The following is a 15,275-nucleotide window of genomic DNA, read 5'->3' as shown; positions in this document are numbered from 1 at the left end:
ATTATCTTAAACTACTCACGCGTCCATTTGAATGTCGTTTCTGTATCATAGTCTATATTTCCACGCATCGTCTATTCCCCATTGTCACTAACCCTGTTGCGCTTATCATACCTTATATTATCTTCTCCCTGTCATTTTTCTTGGCATATTCAGTGCTGTTACATTGCATATAGTATCGCGGGATAAGTCATTCAAGAGTCGGGTAAAGCGGAAATTCATGTGTGTTAAAGCTTCTGCCTGGTATTGTGAACTTAGACTTGTGAATGGCATTGCTTGGCTTGGGCTTGGACCTGGGCTTGGGCTTGGGAGGGGTGAGGAGGGAAGGGAACCTTATTTGAGGTGCGATGGCAAGACGTTCGGAAAGGGCTACGAATTCCTCACATCTGGGTCTTCGTTCTGTAGGGGGGAAAGTCCTGATTGCAGCACTGGGGGATAATCAATATAGTAGAGTTGTGAAGATACGTATGATTTCTTTTTCTACTTGATTGGCATCATCTACCTCAACATCTCGTCATCTTCTACGCGACACTGCATTTCAATCCGAGTCCTGCATGGGAAGCGGAACGGGGAAGGAAAGGCCTAGCGAGAAGGAGATTCTCCGTCATGATGATCCCGTTGAGGGCTGGGCGGGTGGCTTTGTCTTGGACGAAGAGTTCGGTTGGGTGATGATGGTTGTGGAGCCCAAAATTGTGAAATGGTGAAGTACGCTAAGGGAGTGGCGGGCTTGTTGATGAGGGGTAGAGCTGGGCTCGTCGTGGAAGGTCACTTATTGAGAGGCTTGGAGTTGGGGATGGATGAGATGATTTTGGATTAGATTGATTAGGTAGTGAACTGGTAAAGGGGGAGGGAAAAGGTGCATGGGTATTGCTGTGAAGGGAGCCGACGGGGGGTAGACTAGACGGGGGGAAGTGATTGTCGTTTCATTCTTTGGACGATTCATTATGAGAAGAGTGTTGTAGAGTGACGTGCTTGATTGAAAGGATTTGAGCTTGAGGTTGTTTGATATCAGGTATCCCCCTCTACATAAGCAAAAAAACAGGCGGAAATTGACCATCACTCGAAAGACCTTCAACAACTAAGATCTCTTTTGGATATAATATTAAATAATGAAACCACTTAGAATCAATACAAAGAAGACTCAAATTTTTCTTTGCTTTTTTCAAATTTTAACATTTGATTTGAAATAGATTTATAATCTATTAAAAAAGTCCTTTGAAAGAGTATAGATGAACCTGAATATACGGGCAGGGGTTATATAGAAATCCTTTTTATATGAGTATATTTTTTAACCTTAAAAAAATTTGTATGGTAAAATTGATTTATATGAGTATATTTTTATATAAGAGTATATGATTTTAATTTTTTTAATACTTTTATAAAAATTAGTGGTAGTAGTTTAAGTTTTTATTTATTATATAATGAATTTATAAACTCATATAATAAATTTAATAAAAATAGAAAGACTAAAGATATAAAACAAAGCTAAAGGTATAAAACAAGGCTAAATGTTGAGACTAAAATTATATATATGAGAAACCCCTATATACGGGTATTTAGACCTCGAAATTTTGAGGTTCTTATATTTAGGTTCATTTGTACTCAATTTGTACTGCTTTTTTCGATTATATAGAGTCCCCTTAGGTGTATTAAATAGGCTCCGTCGCTTAACAGGGGTGTATCAACTAATTATATCATCAGAATTCCTTGATTTAATCTAATATTTAAACTCAATCTTTAATATAAAAATTAATTAATGTTATTTTCATATTAAAATTTCGAATATAATACTATATACTAATTTCTAATCTCTAGAATTTTTTTAAATTTAAAAAAATCGAAAACGAAAGTCAAAATTTTATATTATAAATAGTATAACTAAAAAACCATTAAAATAGCTATTCTATTCAATCAGGATTTATTATTCAAGGTATATCGCACAGACTATCTTCGGAGCCCATTTAACGCACCTAAGGGGATATACCGTATTCTTTTGGAATATTGGTAATGCGCTAGTAAGGATTAATACTTTAAGATTAATTTAAAACCAATTAGGTTGAGGCTTTTTTCTAATTTTAGTCGTATATAATATCAACTCCTTATTTGAGTCATTTTCCCAGTTCTGCTTGATATATTCAATTTATATTAATAAATCAATTATATTTTATCAATTGATTATAAAAATTATTATTCAATATATTTTCATTATTTAGTAGATGTATATTAAATAAAATCGATACAAATGTTACTATATTATTTCTAAATTCAATAAAACCTACAAAAAGAGGCAAATATAATAAAACCTTCGAATAGAGAGTATCAATATAGGTTCTATTATTTTCTATATTATATTTTATATATTATAGATTTATAAGAATTAAATGAAAGATTATTATATTTCATTATTATTATTGAATTCCTATATTCAATTTAGAAACACTTCAAATTAATTAATATTGTTATTCTATATATAAAGAGATAGGAGTATATTTTAATATTCCTTTAAAGACTATATATAATTTGTCACGGAATTCACCGTATAGTGTAACCTTACAAGTACTAATCCTGGTACTCCTTCGGAGTACTTACTTTTATGATTACTAATATTATTTTATTCATTTTATTTGTGTGCTCTATATATCTAATTAGACGAGTACCTTGTTCGATTAGGGTATATAAAGCAGGTATGATTATTAGGATTATATTTCAAGTCAATCTAGTTTATTATTATTTTATATATTTATTCCTAGATCAAAGTGATTATTAGATATAAGCTATTATTTTCTTGATAGTTATAAGCCCGATTGACATTTATATTGTATTCTCATTATATATATATATCTTTTGATTACTCTGATTTATATATACTTTCTCCTATACCTTTTTATAATTTTATTATATCGAAATCCAATTCTTCAAAAGTTATTTGATTTGTTATTTGTAGATATTGATCAAGATAGTTTTTAAATCTATAATACTTTTGTATATCGAAAGGTATTTGAAAGGATATCAAACTATCTGATTTTAAATCTATTCCAATTATTTTAATTAGTTTTGGAAAATCCTTAGAAAATAGAAAAACTTTTTATTAATTGATTTATATTTACAATGAAGATTGGCTTATCAAGAACTCACCTGAATTCATTACGATCATCGATTTTATGAGAAAATACAATTTGAATAATCAAGCAAAGTATTTTTCTAATCTTGATACCTATAAATAATCTCAATAGAAGAATTTAAAAGAAGATATTAAAATAACTCTATCACTATCTTCTAAAAAACCAATACTTAAGTTTGTAAAGTCTAAAACAATTACCTTTCAAAACATTTTAATCAAACACTCTATACTTCAAAGAGAATACTGATATTAGAGAGATAAATACAACATTATATATAAATCGTATCAGAATATCTACAAATGGATTACAGAAATAATGAATATATCCCACTTTATAGAACTCACTCTTGAAAACAATAATACTAAAATCTTACCACTCAAAACAATTATTTAAAAACTACAAGATAAGCTTACACCTATTACAACAATTACAAAATCTATTATTATTCAAGAATATCGAAATATTCTTTAATAAACAATTATAAATCAAATTAATCCAATCAAGTAATATAATAAATAAACCAAAACTTATACAACCATAAAATTATATTATATCAAAATGAAAAATAACTTAACAATCATCAATTTTTTATAAATTATAAAAACATATATACTCCTTATTTAAACAAACACTATACTTATTCAAATTAAAACTAATAATCAACTCGGAATTCCCAATTATTTTTTAAAATAATTTGGGAATATTTTTAATAGTTTAGTTTATTAAAACTCTTTAATTCTTAAAGGCAAAAGTATACTCTCGATTATCAATTCTAAATCTAAATAGAATCCTAGCAATCTATAAGAAAAGTAAAGTAATATTTGAAAAAGAGGTTTTAAAAAGGTAAATAGTTAATACAAATATCCTTACAAATCAGAATTTAATTAAAAGAATAGAAAAGCAAATAGGAGTTATTATTTCAAGATATATTGAATAATAGAGTTTGTATTTATTAGGAAATATAATTTCCAGAATTCAATCTTATTAATAGAAAAGAAATATAATGATATATAAAAAAGAATTAAGGACAATTAATAATTGAATATATATAAAGTATAGAAATAAAAAGAATAAATCAATTCAAAAAGTAATAATTTTCAATCCTATAATTTACAAGATTTTGGATTAAGAATAATTATCTATCTTATTTAAGATTTTATTAGTTATAGAATTTATATTATTATTTCTAATTTACTCTATTAACTTTTTAACAGTATTATATTAAATAACAATAATACAATATGTTTTATTAATAATATCGATTTTTTTGATAAATACGAATATATATCTTTACTAATATCAGATTACATTAAAACAGGAATATCAAAAATACAGATTGTTGAATAAAGCACTTGTATAATCAAGAATATCCTTTAAAGATCTTAAGATTCAAAAGATAATCTAGTTTTTTCTAATATTGTATATATTTCTAGATTTTAGATTAATATTATTTCGAAAACAAAACTTTTAAATACTGAAATATAATTTTTAGAAATAAATTCTACATTACAAAAAGCAATTTTAAAAATAATTATATTATTATTTATTATATTTATAAAGATAATCTCTTACTCCTAAAATACAAACCATTTTCCTTCTATTTAATTAATCTAAATATAATACCTATAAATCTAAATCTTTTGATATATCCCACACTCAATTTCAATATCAAAAGATTATTTCGTTAATCAAAAGATTTATCTAAATTTTAAAAGGATTTTATACAACTTTGATATAAGTAATCAAAATATTTGAATAAAAAAACTTTCGAATATCTCATCTTCTTAATAAGAAATATAAAGATTAAAGAACTCTCTAGAATTGAATATATTGATTACTTATATACATATACAAAGTAAATAATATTACAAGCTCCTAATAAATCCCAATTACTATATCCCTTTTACAAAATATAATAGGATTTATTCAATTTCTTATATATATATACAGAAATATTCTGGTTTTTAGTTATTAAAAATATATTTAATAAAAAAATCTTTAATTTTCTATTATATCAAAAGATTCATTTTGAAATATTCGATATAATCCAGAATTTCTTTGTTTAAGTATTCAGAAAATATAATCTTTTAATAGTTTATATCAAATAGAATAATAATACTTTAGTTATTAGTATTATAGGAAATACTATATTCAAAAATTAAATCAAAACTGAAGATATAGAATTTAAGTTATTCCTATTAAATATATATAAATCAAATAATGAATTGAAACGAGCAGGATAAAAGATAATTATTAAATAGATTAAAATATAAATCTCTATAGATATACCTGATTTTTTATAAATTAAAGTAGTACAAACTGTTACTTATTTATATAATATTAATCTTTTCAAAACTTAATTATTTAAATCCTTAAATAAAGTACTGAATATTTAATTCTATAAATATCTATAATTATTTGTTCTAATAATTATAAATCATTTAATTATTAATCTCTATTCAAATTGGAATAGAATATATCGATACGGGTATAGGGTATACTTTTTGAATAAAGAAAAAGAATTAGATATAAATAAAAGAATTTATAAAACTAATCCTAAAATAAATATTGGATATTTTATCAAATATATATCAGATTTCCTAATCTATTGTATTTAGATATTCAAGTTTAAATAAATTATTATTATTCAAAATATTATTTTCTTTAAGGAAAGGATATATAAAATAAATCAATTAAACAAAATTATCAATATATATATAAATCAAAAGCTATAACAATTTATATTAGTTTTTGATATTTAATAGACAATTGATATTGATAATATAATTATTGATTAAAAGGATAATATAATAACTTTTTTATATATTATTATTAATTCTATTAATATTATTATATGTACTTCAGATATATTTCAATATAAGCAAAACTCGAGAATATCTTTGGGGGGTAGAAGTTTATATAGAAACACCAAAAGTAGTAATATACACAAGGTTCTGTATTTTAAAGAAATCTTAGAAATAAAAAACTAAATTCAAAAACGAATAATTATTACTAATTAATTACAAAAATTTATAAGTTTTATTCTGATATCAAGTAATTATAATAATCAATCTGAAAATATAGAATATAAGTATATTAATAGTGCTATTTAAGTTATATATAGGAAGTATGAGAGCAATTCAGATACTCATTCTACTAATACTATAAATGCTTATATTGTAGAGGAAATAATATCACTAAAAAGATTATCTTTTTCAATATATATAATTGATTAATTCAAGAAAAATGAAATTCTATTTCTTCTTAATCGAGAATTCAAAAAACAAAAAACTATAAAGATTGAAATCCCTTATTTAATTCTCAATCCATTTAAATATTAATTCTTTGCTTTTAACAATACAACTTCTGATATCAATATATCTATAGATCACTATTATCAAATCTAATAACAAAAGAGATTACAAAACAATTCTTTTATAAATGATTATATATTTATAAATACTCTTATTGCAAACTTATTACTAGAAAATAATTCCTATATCGAAGATTTCTATTCAATATTTTGGTCTAACTATTTAAATATGAATATACAGAGGAATATCCATTCATTTATTACTATATACAACGTGATTACCTTCGCTATACAAACAAAACCAAGCTCTTCTAATACATTTGAAAAAGGAGCCTTAAAAAAGCTATTCAATCTATATCTATTAAGATTATCTAAACCATTTTAATACTATTACCAATTCAAGGATTATTTTTTGAGAAAATGATTTAAATATAAGTATGAGATTGAAATCAATAATCTAAAAGATTGTAAAATATAGTATAAAATTAATATACAAGATATACTAATTATTTTGATACTATTATAATAAGTATTCATATATAAATATAATAAATAGAAATTCTTAATACAATATTAAATAAGATTAATTATTCATAATAATCTTTAAGTGAAGAATATTATTGAATCAATTTATACTATAATATTTATCAAAAGATTATTCAGAATTATAATAATACTAATAATAAAATACAACCTAAAAACAAAGTAATTTGATATTGTTAATATATTTATTAATACTTATAAGAATTTATTAGATATATCTATAATTTGTTATTTATTAAATAAATTCAAGAAATCAAATAAATATATAGTTTTTAATTATATATTATATAATCTCCAAGATTTCTTTACATTATAATTCAAAGATTTTAATAAGATATTTAAAAATCTAGATTTAAATCAATATAAAGAGAAACTCTATCTTTTCACAAATCTAAATTAAATTGTTTTGATATTATTCTTTATAAATAATATATAAATTATATATTACTATAAGAACGTATCAATAATTAATAACATTATCTTTAGTATCAAGACTACCTATAAATTAAGAGATTTAGGTAATATAAAGTAGTTTTTGAATATCTGGATTATTTATAATCAGAAAATAAGAAAATTTTGATTAGTATATAATATTTATATTAAGAAGATTACAAAAAAGTTCAATTTCAATAATAATAATATATATATACCTTTATTAATAATAGAATTTGTAAAATATAATAAAACTATAATTATTACATTTATATGAATTTATTAAGAGAAGGTAGAATTAGTACTATACACTATAATTACAGTTAAAGTAGATATTATATTTATAGTTTTGCAATTCAATTATTTTCTAATTAACCTATCTTCGGATTATATAAAAGCAATTGATTATTGTATATAGTATCTCTAGAACATAAAATACTACTCAATTAAATATAATTAAGAATAGATTTTATAGTTTTTATTCTTTTCAGATATCTCATTTACTGATAATAAAAAATTACAAAGATTATCTCAAGGTTTTATAATCTTATTGTTTGATAAATTAATAATATAAAAAACTTTAAGGCAAGATACAATTATTATATTTATTATTAAAGCCAAATTACTTGATATTAAATATATATCGAAAAAAACATTAATTATATTATAATTCCTCAAGAAGATTAATCTTATAATCAAGTAATTAGTTATAATCTTTTATGATAATCAGTAAACAATTAGATTAATAGTAAGAGAAAATGAAAGGATCACTATTAAATTGAGATATTTTGATATATAGAATATATAATTATATTAGGAATATTCAAAGGGGAGTTTTTATTTTATATATTTATTTATAAAAGAAATAATAATAGATAGATTAATTAAGAATTTATTATAACAAAAATTTAATTACTTTATATCCCTTTTAAACCTACAAAATATAAGTATTAGAATTAATAAGATTAAATAGAAACTTTTCCTTTCAGTATATATTTTCTTTCAGTATATTCGAAATCGAAATTTATCAAATCAATCTATTTTTTCTTATTAATTAGTTTGTTACTAGAATTAATTATATTATTTTGGTTAATAATATTATATTTATTATCAAAATTATTATCATTATTAATATCAAATACTATCTTATCTTTATTTTTTGAAGCAGAATAAATAGACTATAATTAAGCCTTTGAATTTGCTATAAGGCTCTGTATTTTGATTTTTGTATGCTTAGTTGTAAAGGATTTAGAAACAGGAAAAAGTCTTTGTTTTTTAATCAAAAAAGGAGATAATAATTTTGATAAGGGGGATAGACAAATGGATAATCGTAATAATTAAGTAGGGGGAAGAGATATAATTTATATTAATAATAAAAAAAAGTTAAGATCAATAAACTTGTTATTCTTTTTAGTTATTACTAATATAATTGTTATTGCAATACAAGCTGATTTCTGATTTGGAATAATCCTTTAAAGAGTATATTAGTAAATTATAATAATATAAAAAAATTAAAATATATCTTTTCAAAAAGCATTACAAACTTAGAATCACAAAGTTCCAATAATCGGATAGCCAAAAGTCTCAAATACATTAGGAGAGATGTATAAATATATATAATACACTTCCAGTACCAAAAAAAAGAAGCATTTCTTCATTTGAAATATTTGCTATACTCCTTATAATAATCAGAGAGAAGAGAACAAATATACTCCGTATAGAGAATAGAGTTTTGTATACCCTTATTTCTAAAATTATATCTAGAACCTTTTTGCTTATATTTACTATAAGCTTTGCGAATAGATATCTAGAGCTTACTTGATTTAAATATGAGAATGGATTTATTCGAAAAGGAAGGGATTTTCAATAAAGAATTCTTATTATTGGAAAAAAGGTTGAAAAGATAATCTTTGTTTATACTATCGATAAAGAAATCACTGTGTTCTATAGAAATAATTATTATACAATATTTATTTGCTTTAGCCCAACAATCACAAACAATTTCAATCTTTTTCAAAAAGTTATTATTGAGATTTTATTGAAATTCATCAAAAAAAGGCTTTATTTGTAAAATTCTTTTGTTAAAAAATAATTGAATCTTAATAGAAAATAATAATTAAATAGAAATACGCTAAATATTTAATTTATTAGATTAAATATTATTTTTTGGTATATTATACAAAAAGATAGTTATATATCAATCAGAAATATCAATAAAATCAAAGAACTTTCTGAAAAGAAAAAGTATATTTAAAGAATATATTAAACTATCGAATATAAAGATTAAAAAAGAAAAACTGTTTTCTTTTTATAATTATTTCGATTTATTATATCCCTTAAAATCTATTGGTTTCTATTTAATTCTATTGCTGCTATAAAAGCATTATATATACAAATCAATCAAATCAATTAATACAAATACCTAGCTAATAACAATTAATATAACTCAAACCTCCTAACATACATCAATTTAAAGGATTAATTTCCTTACTCTAATATTATTATTTTCTCACAAATTACTTAAATAAACAATACAACTTATTCTTTTCTTTTATAAAAAACTCTATATATTTATATACCTTACATTCCTTTGTTTGATAAATAAGCCTGCCCGATAAATAAATTCACAATAACTATTCGAATAAAATGCTTATCAATATTTATATTATTTACTATCTAAGAATTTTTCGTTTATTTACTATACAGATCATTTGGTATAACCATCAAAGCATCTAGCAATCTGGGGGGTGTATCACGAAATTCACTATATAATGTAACCTTACAAACACTAATCCTGGTATTCCTTTAAAGTACTCATTTTCATGATTACTAATATTATTTCATTTATTTCATTTGTGTACCCTATATATCTAATTAAACGAATACCTTGTTCAATTAGAATATATAAAGCAGATATAATCATTAGGATTATACCTCAAGTCAATCTAGTTTATTATTACTCTACATACTTATTCCCAGATCAAAGTGACTATTAGATATAAGCTATTACCTCCTTGATATAATTGAATTCGAGATAAAGATATTATAATAAGTTTTAAAAGAGATGCTAGAGGTATATAGTATTATTATAAGCTTTATTAATCTGAGTTTGAAGATTAATTATATGTATACTTTTTAGAAGCTAGAGTTTTAGGCAAGTTTATTTGATAGGTATGGTTTAAATATCATTTTAGGAGATTTTGGAAAGAAGTTAATTCTGAATGCGAAACCTTATTTACCTTTTCTGAGGGGTAGTTTAGAGACTTTTTGAAAAGAAAAGAGATATCTTTTTAATATATTATTTATATAGTATTATCTCTTTAATTTGATTAATATAGCTTTAAAATATTATATAATATATTAATTTATATATTCTCTAATAGGTATCAAAACTATCTATAGAATATATTTGATATGTATTTAATTTCTTATACTTTATTCAAAGAAAGTTCTAAAATATCGATTCTCCTTTTCTTTCTTTTTTTATTTCTATAATATTTATTCAAAAAGAGTTATAAGAGTTAATGGAAGTTGAGGATATTCAATATCCCTATCCTTTATGTATTGATTCTTATTTGATTTATTAATTAATATATAATAAAGTAAGGAAGAATCGATTTAAAGAGAGTATGATTATGAATTTCAATGAAATATTTATTCCTTTTGAATATATTGTGGGTAGAATTTATAATACTAAAGGGGTGAAAGAAGTATTAGGCAAATTAGATTGTAGTGGGTGGGATAAATGTTAAGCTATTCTAATATTATATATATTTGCTAATGGAGTGGGCAGAATTCCTTTTAAGTTTATATTTTATGGGATATTTATGGAAAAGGGGGGTAGAATTGAAGAGCTTGAAAAAGAAGAGTATGTATTAGGAATTATTGTATATTTCAATAAATCTGTATATAATAATAAGAAATTATTATTATTTTTTATTAAAAATGAACTAGTATTTTTTATTAGTATTAAATTGGAAAACCTATTTCTTTTAGTTTTCGATTATACTACTTTTTATAAAATATCTATTATTCTAGTTCTTTTAAAAGAGTATGATATTTGTATTATTATGATATTATTAGGTTGTACAGGTATATTATAATTTTTTGATATATATATAAATAAACTTTTTAAAGAGTTTTTATAAAAGGTAATTGAGATATAGATAAAATGTATAATGTAAGAGTGAAGAAATGAAATTAATTGAAATATTTTTAAAAAGTATATTATGATTATATAAGTAATAAAAATAATATAGAATTATTTATATATCAAAAAAACTAAAATTAAAATAATAAAATACTTTTTTTAGAATATAGATTTGAATTTAGTATATAATAGTATAAAGAATTATTTATTAAAGATTAAAGAATATTTTATTATTAATTTAAAGATAAAGGATTAGAATATATAAGATTAAGATATTAATATATATTAGTATGTATTAATATTTAATAATAATATATTAATATATTAAAATAATAATAAAATAATAATTATTTCTAATTATAATAGATATATTATATTTGAGCTTAAAAATATATTAAATTAATTAAAAATTAAAAGTTTAAATAATAATAAAAAACCAGAATTTTTAGTTTTATTATTAAAAGAGGATGTAATATAAATATTAAAAATAAAGCTTTTAAGAAATCAAGAGTTATAAATAAAGATTTAAATTTGAAATATATAATTTAATCTTTTAATTTAATACTTTTTATTAGAATTAAGATTGAAATTAGATTTCTTTTTGATATAATTCTCTAAATTATATTTTATTTTCTATTCCTTTTCTAATTTATTAATATTATATTTTTTATATACTTCAATTTTATTTATAGTATAATATATTATTTATTTAGGGTTTTCTATATGTTAATTAGCTTGTTAATAGGATTGTTATAGAGGTAATGAATTAATATTGTGATTATGTTTTTAAATATAGTATATATAGGTAAAGTGTTTTGGTGGTGATAGTAAATGATTAGATGAATGTGTAAAGGAGTGTTTAGTATTTTAGGATCTATATTCTTTTGTTTATTTAGTAGATTATTTAAAATTATTTTTGTTTTTTTATTTATAATCTAAATCGATATTATATATATATAAATATTGGTTTTATGTTTTAATTAGTATTTAATAGATAGAAGAGAGTATATATAAATTCAATTATAGTGATATTAATTGTTCTTAGAGTATAGAGTTATTTCAAGTCTGATATTTGGTGATTCAGGAGTTTGTATTGATAGTTTATAAATTTTAGTTTTTGAAAAGAGTTTATTTGTTATAATAAAATTTGTATTGATATTTATTATATATATTAAATCAAATAATTATATATTTCAGATTTTAATATTTATAAATCAGATTATATTAATTATTAGAAGGAGATTTTTTGGGTAATTTATATTAATGAATTTATAAAGCTTTTATTAATAAAATTCGATTTTATTGATATTAATAATATAATTAAAAAAAAGAGGGGGCGAAGATGAGGTTGAAAATATTGATTAGTAATTACTCAATAACCCTAACCCACGAGCCTATAAAAGGCCTCTAATTGGCCCTAAAAATACTAATCCTTACTAGTGCATTGCCAATATTCCAAAAGAATACGGTAGATTATCGTGTTTTGGGAGTAGAGATGCTGGATGAGCTTGGATGAGGAGGTTGGGATGATTGGATGCATAATGAGATGTATCAGTAGGAGAATTTAATGATAGCTGATCGATATAGACGGTGTTGAATACCTTCTACCTACGAGGTCTCGTCGAAAATGATGAGCGGCGGAGAGTCGATCAATCGTCCCAGTCTGGAGTAGAGGAATAGGAACATATCATTTCACCGCCTTCTGGCAGAACAATTAATATTTTGGCGGCAGGAACACCTTAATGATGGAAAATGCAATACTATAACAAACAAACAAGCACTAAACTATTGTCCTTCATTGTTTCAGAAATCGAATGAAAGATATTCAAGTAAATTGATATCAAATAACTTCACCACTGCGTTAAATACACATCTGGCGAAAATGCGTTTTGCTCCTCTTCCTCTTTCTTCCTTACCTGCCTGGTGCAAGTTGAACAATGTAGATTTCCTCGATACAGTTGTTTCCTCATCTAAGATATGTCTACAAGGAGAAAACACCAGCCTTCCAAATGGTATTATCACTACAAAAACGTTGAGCTCGGTGGATGCGCATGATCTGCCCACATTACTCGACATCCCTAGTGACCTTATCCTAGGTAGAGATTTTCTGTTAGAGATGGAGAGGGTAGATTCTCATTTCAAACAGTTGAGAGAAGCAGTTGGGGGAAAGTCGATTAGAGAAGATGCCAAGTTATTCTTATTGCTGCAGATGACTATTGCAAGGAATAATACGAATGTACAGCCAGAAATTGCCCTCAACATCGGGGTGAACAATCCGTGGTCAGAGTATGTACGATTTTTACCAGAGAAAATTCCAGTTCCAACAATGTGGACTGAAGAAGAGAAAACTCTTTTGAGTGGGACGTCTCTAGAAGTATGATAAAGTGAACACTGATTGCCACTGTGGGACTTGCTAATTATTTTTTCAGAATTCTCTTGCTAATAAGATGGTCGCGTTATCACGAGATTTCGAAAATTTGCATGAGAAGACCATACAAATACCGTGGTGTCACTCGTGTTGGTGGAAAGAAGATGGTCCATTACAACCATTACTACTGTCAGACTGGATACTAGTCGATGCTTGGTACAGATCAAGAAGTCTAGAAATAGAAAATGGTGAAGAAGTGATGGTGCCTGTTCTTGACATGGTCAATCACTCATTCACACCCAATGCACATTGGGAACACACGTCGAATGGCAATGCCTTACTTGTCCTTGTACCAGATATACTCTTGGATGAAGGAAGTGAAATAACCATTAGTTATGGAGTTAAGAGTGATGCCGAGAATCTCTTCAATTATGGTTTCATCGATGCAGAAGTTCCCTTGACATCATTGATTTTGGAGGTAGAGCCAATAGCAACTGACCCTTTGCGTGTAGCGAAGGTTGCTGCATTTGGAAAACGTCCATCCGTTCGTATCTTTGGCCATTCGAACGGAGAAACTTCATGGGATTGTCCATTTGTTTACTTTGCGTGTTTGAACGAAGAAGACGGCTTGGAGTTCAAAACTGTGCAAAGAGTCGATGGCTCTCAATCATTGAAAGTTTTCTGGCAAGATGTAGACGTCACAGAATCTACCGATCAATTTGAGAGATTAATCAGTGGTCACGAACGCGAGGATATTCTCAAGTTTCGAGCATTGAATTTGATGCGAGATAGGATTGAATTGCAACTAGAGCGTCTTCAAGCAAGCGAAGAAATAGTGGAAATATTATTGGACGGGGAGACGGTCGACCCCAATACTCAAGCTAATGCATTAGAGTTGAGACAGATAGAGACTGACGTGTTAGGGGTGGCTTATGGGGCTATCAATGAAGAGGTCTGTTGTGTTTGTGAATTTTGTCTTCTAGATATGCTAATAGTGCTCATAGATATCGAATCTTTCCAAAGTCTCAAGTATTTCTAAACTTCTGACATCAGTGGCAGTTGATGCGAAACATGATGATCCCAGCGCAGAAAGTAACGAAGAGGACGACTTTAGTTGAGAAAGTTACACATTGTCTCTCAACTACAGTTCTCCCGTATGCTTATAGAGATATCCTGGAAGGGCCCGTGAATTCGACAACCGATATGAGATAGGGACATCTTTTATTGGATAGAAATACAATTAGTTATCACTGACCTTTCGGAACGACATACGTTTATGCGCGAAGGATGAATATACGATTATGGTTCGGATTCTGGATAATGTCCGGAGGGGTCAAGCATTCGTATCAA

At 24.6% G+C, this 15,275-nt stretch overlaps 1 protein-coding gene across 1 annotated transcript; it reads left to right on the top strand.

Annotated features, from left to right (window-relative positions):
• Positions 1–13,439: 13,439 nt before the first annotated feature.
• EAE98_009832 (uncharacterized protein) lies at positions 13,440–15,043 on the top strand (the record flags this gene model as incomplete). Its single annotated transcript, XM_038957453.1, has 3 exons — positions 13,440–13,931; positions 13,987–14,877; positions 14,930–15,043. The coding sequence occupies 3 exons, from the start codon at positions 13,440–13,442 to the stop codon at positions 15,041–15,043; spliced, it is 1,497 nt and encodes a 498-aa protein (XP_038806161.1).
• Between the last annotated feature and the right edge of the window lie 232 nt (positions 15,044–15,275).

This window comes from Botrytis deweyae (genome assembly GCF_014898535.1).
Source record: "Botrytis deweyae strain B1 chromosome Unknown BDEW_031, whole genome shotgun sequence".
Taxonomy (NCBI): Eukaryota; Fungi; Ascomycota; class Leotiomycetes; order Helotiales; family Sclerotiniaceae; genus Botrytis; species Botrytis deweyae.
This window is presented reverse-complemented; position numbering and strand designations above follow the sequence as displayed.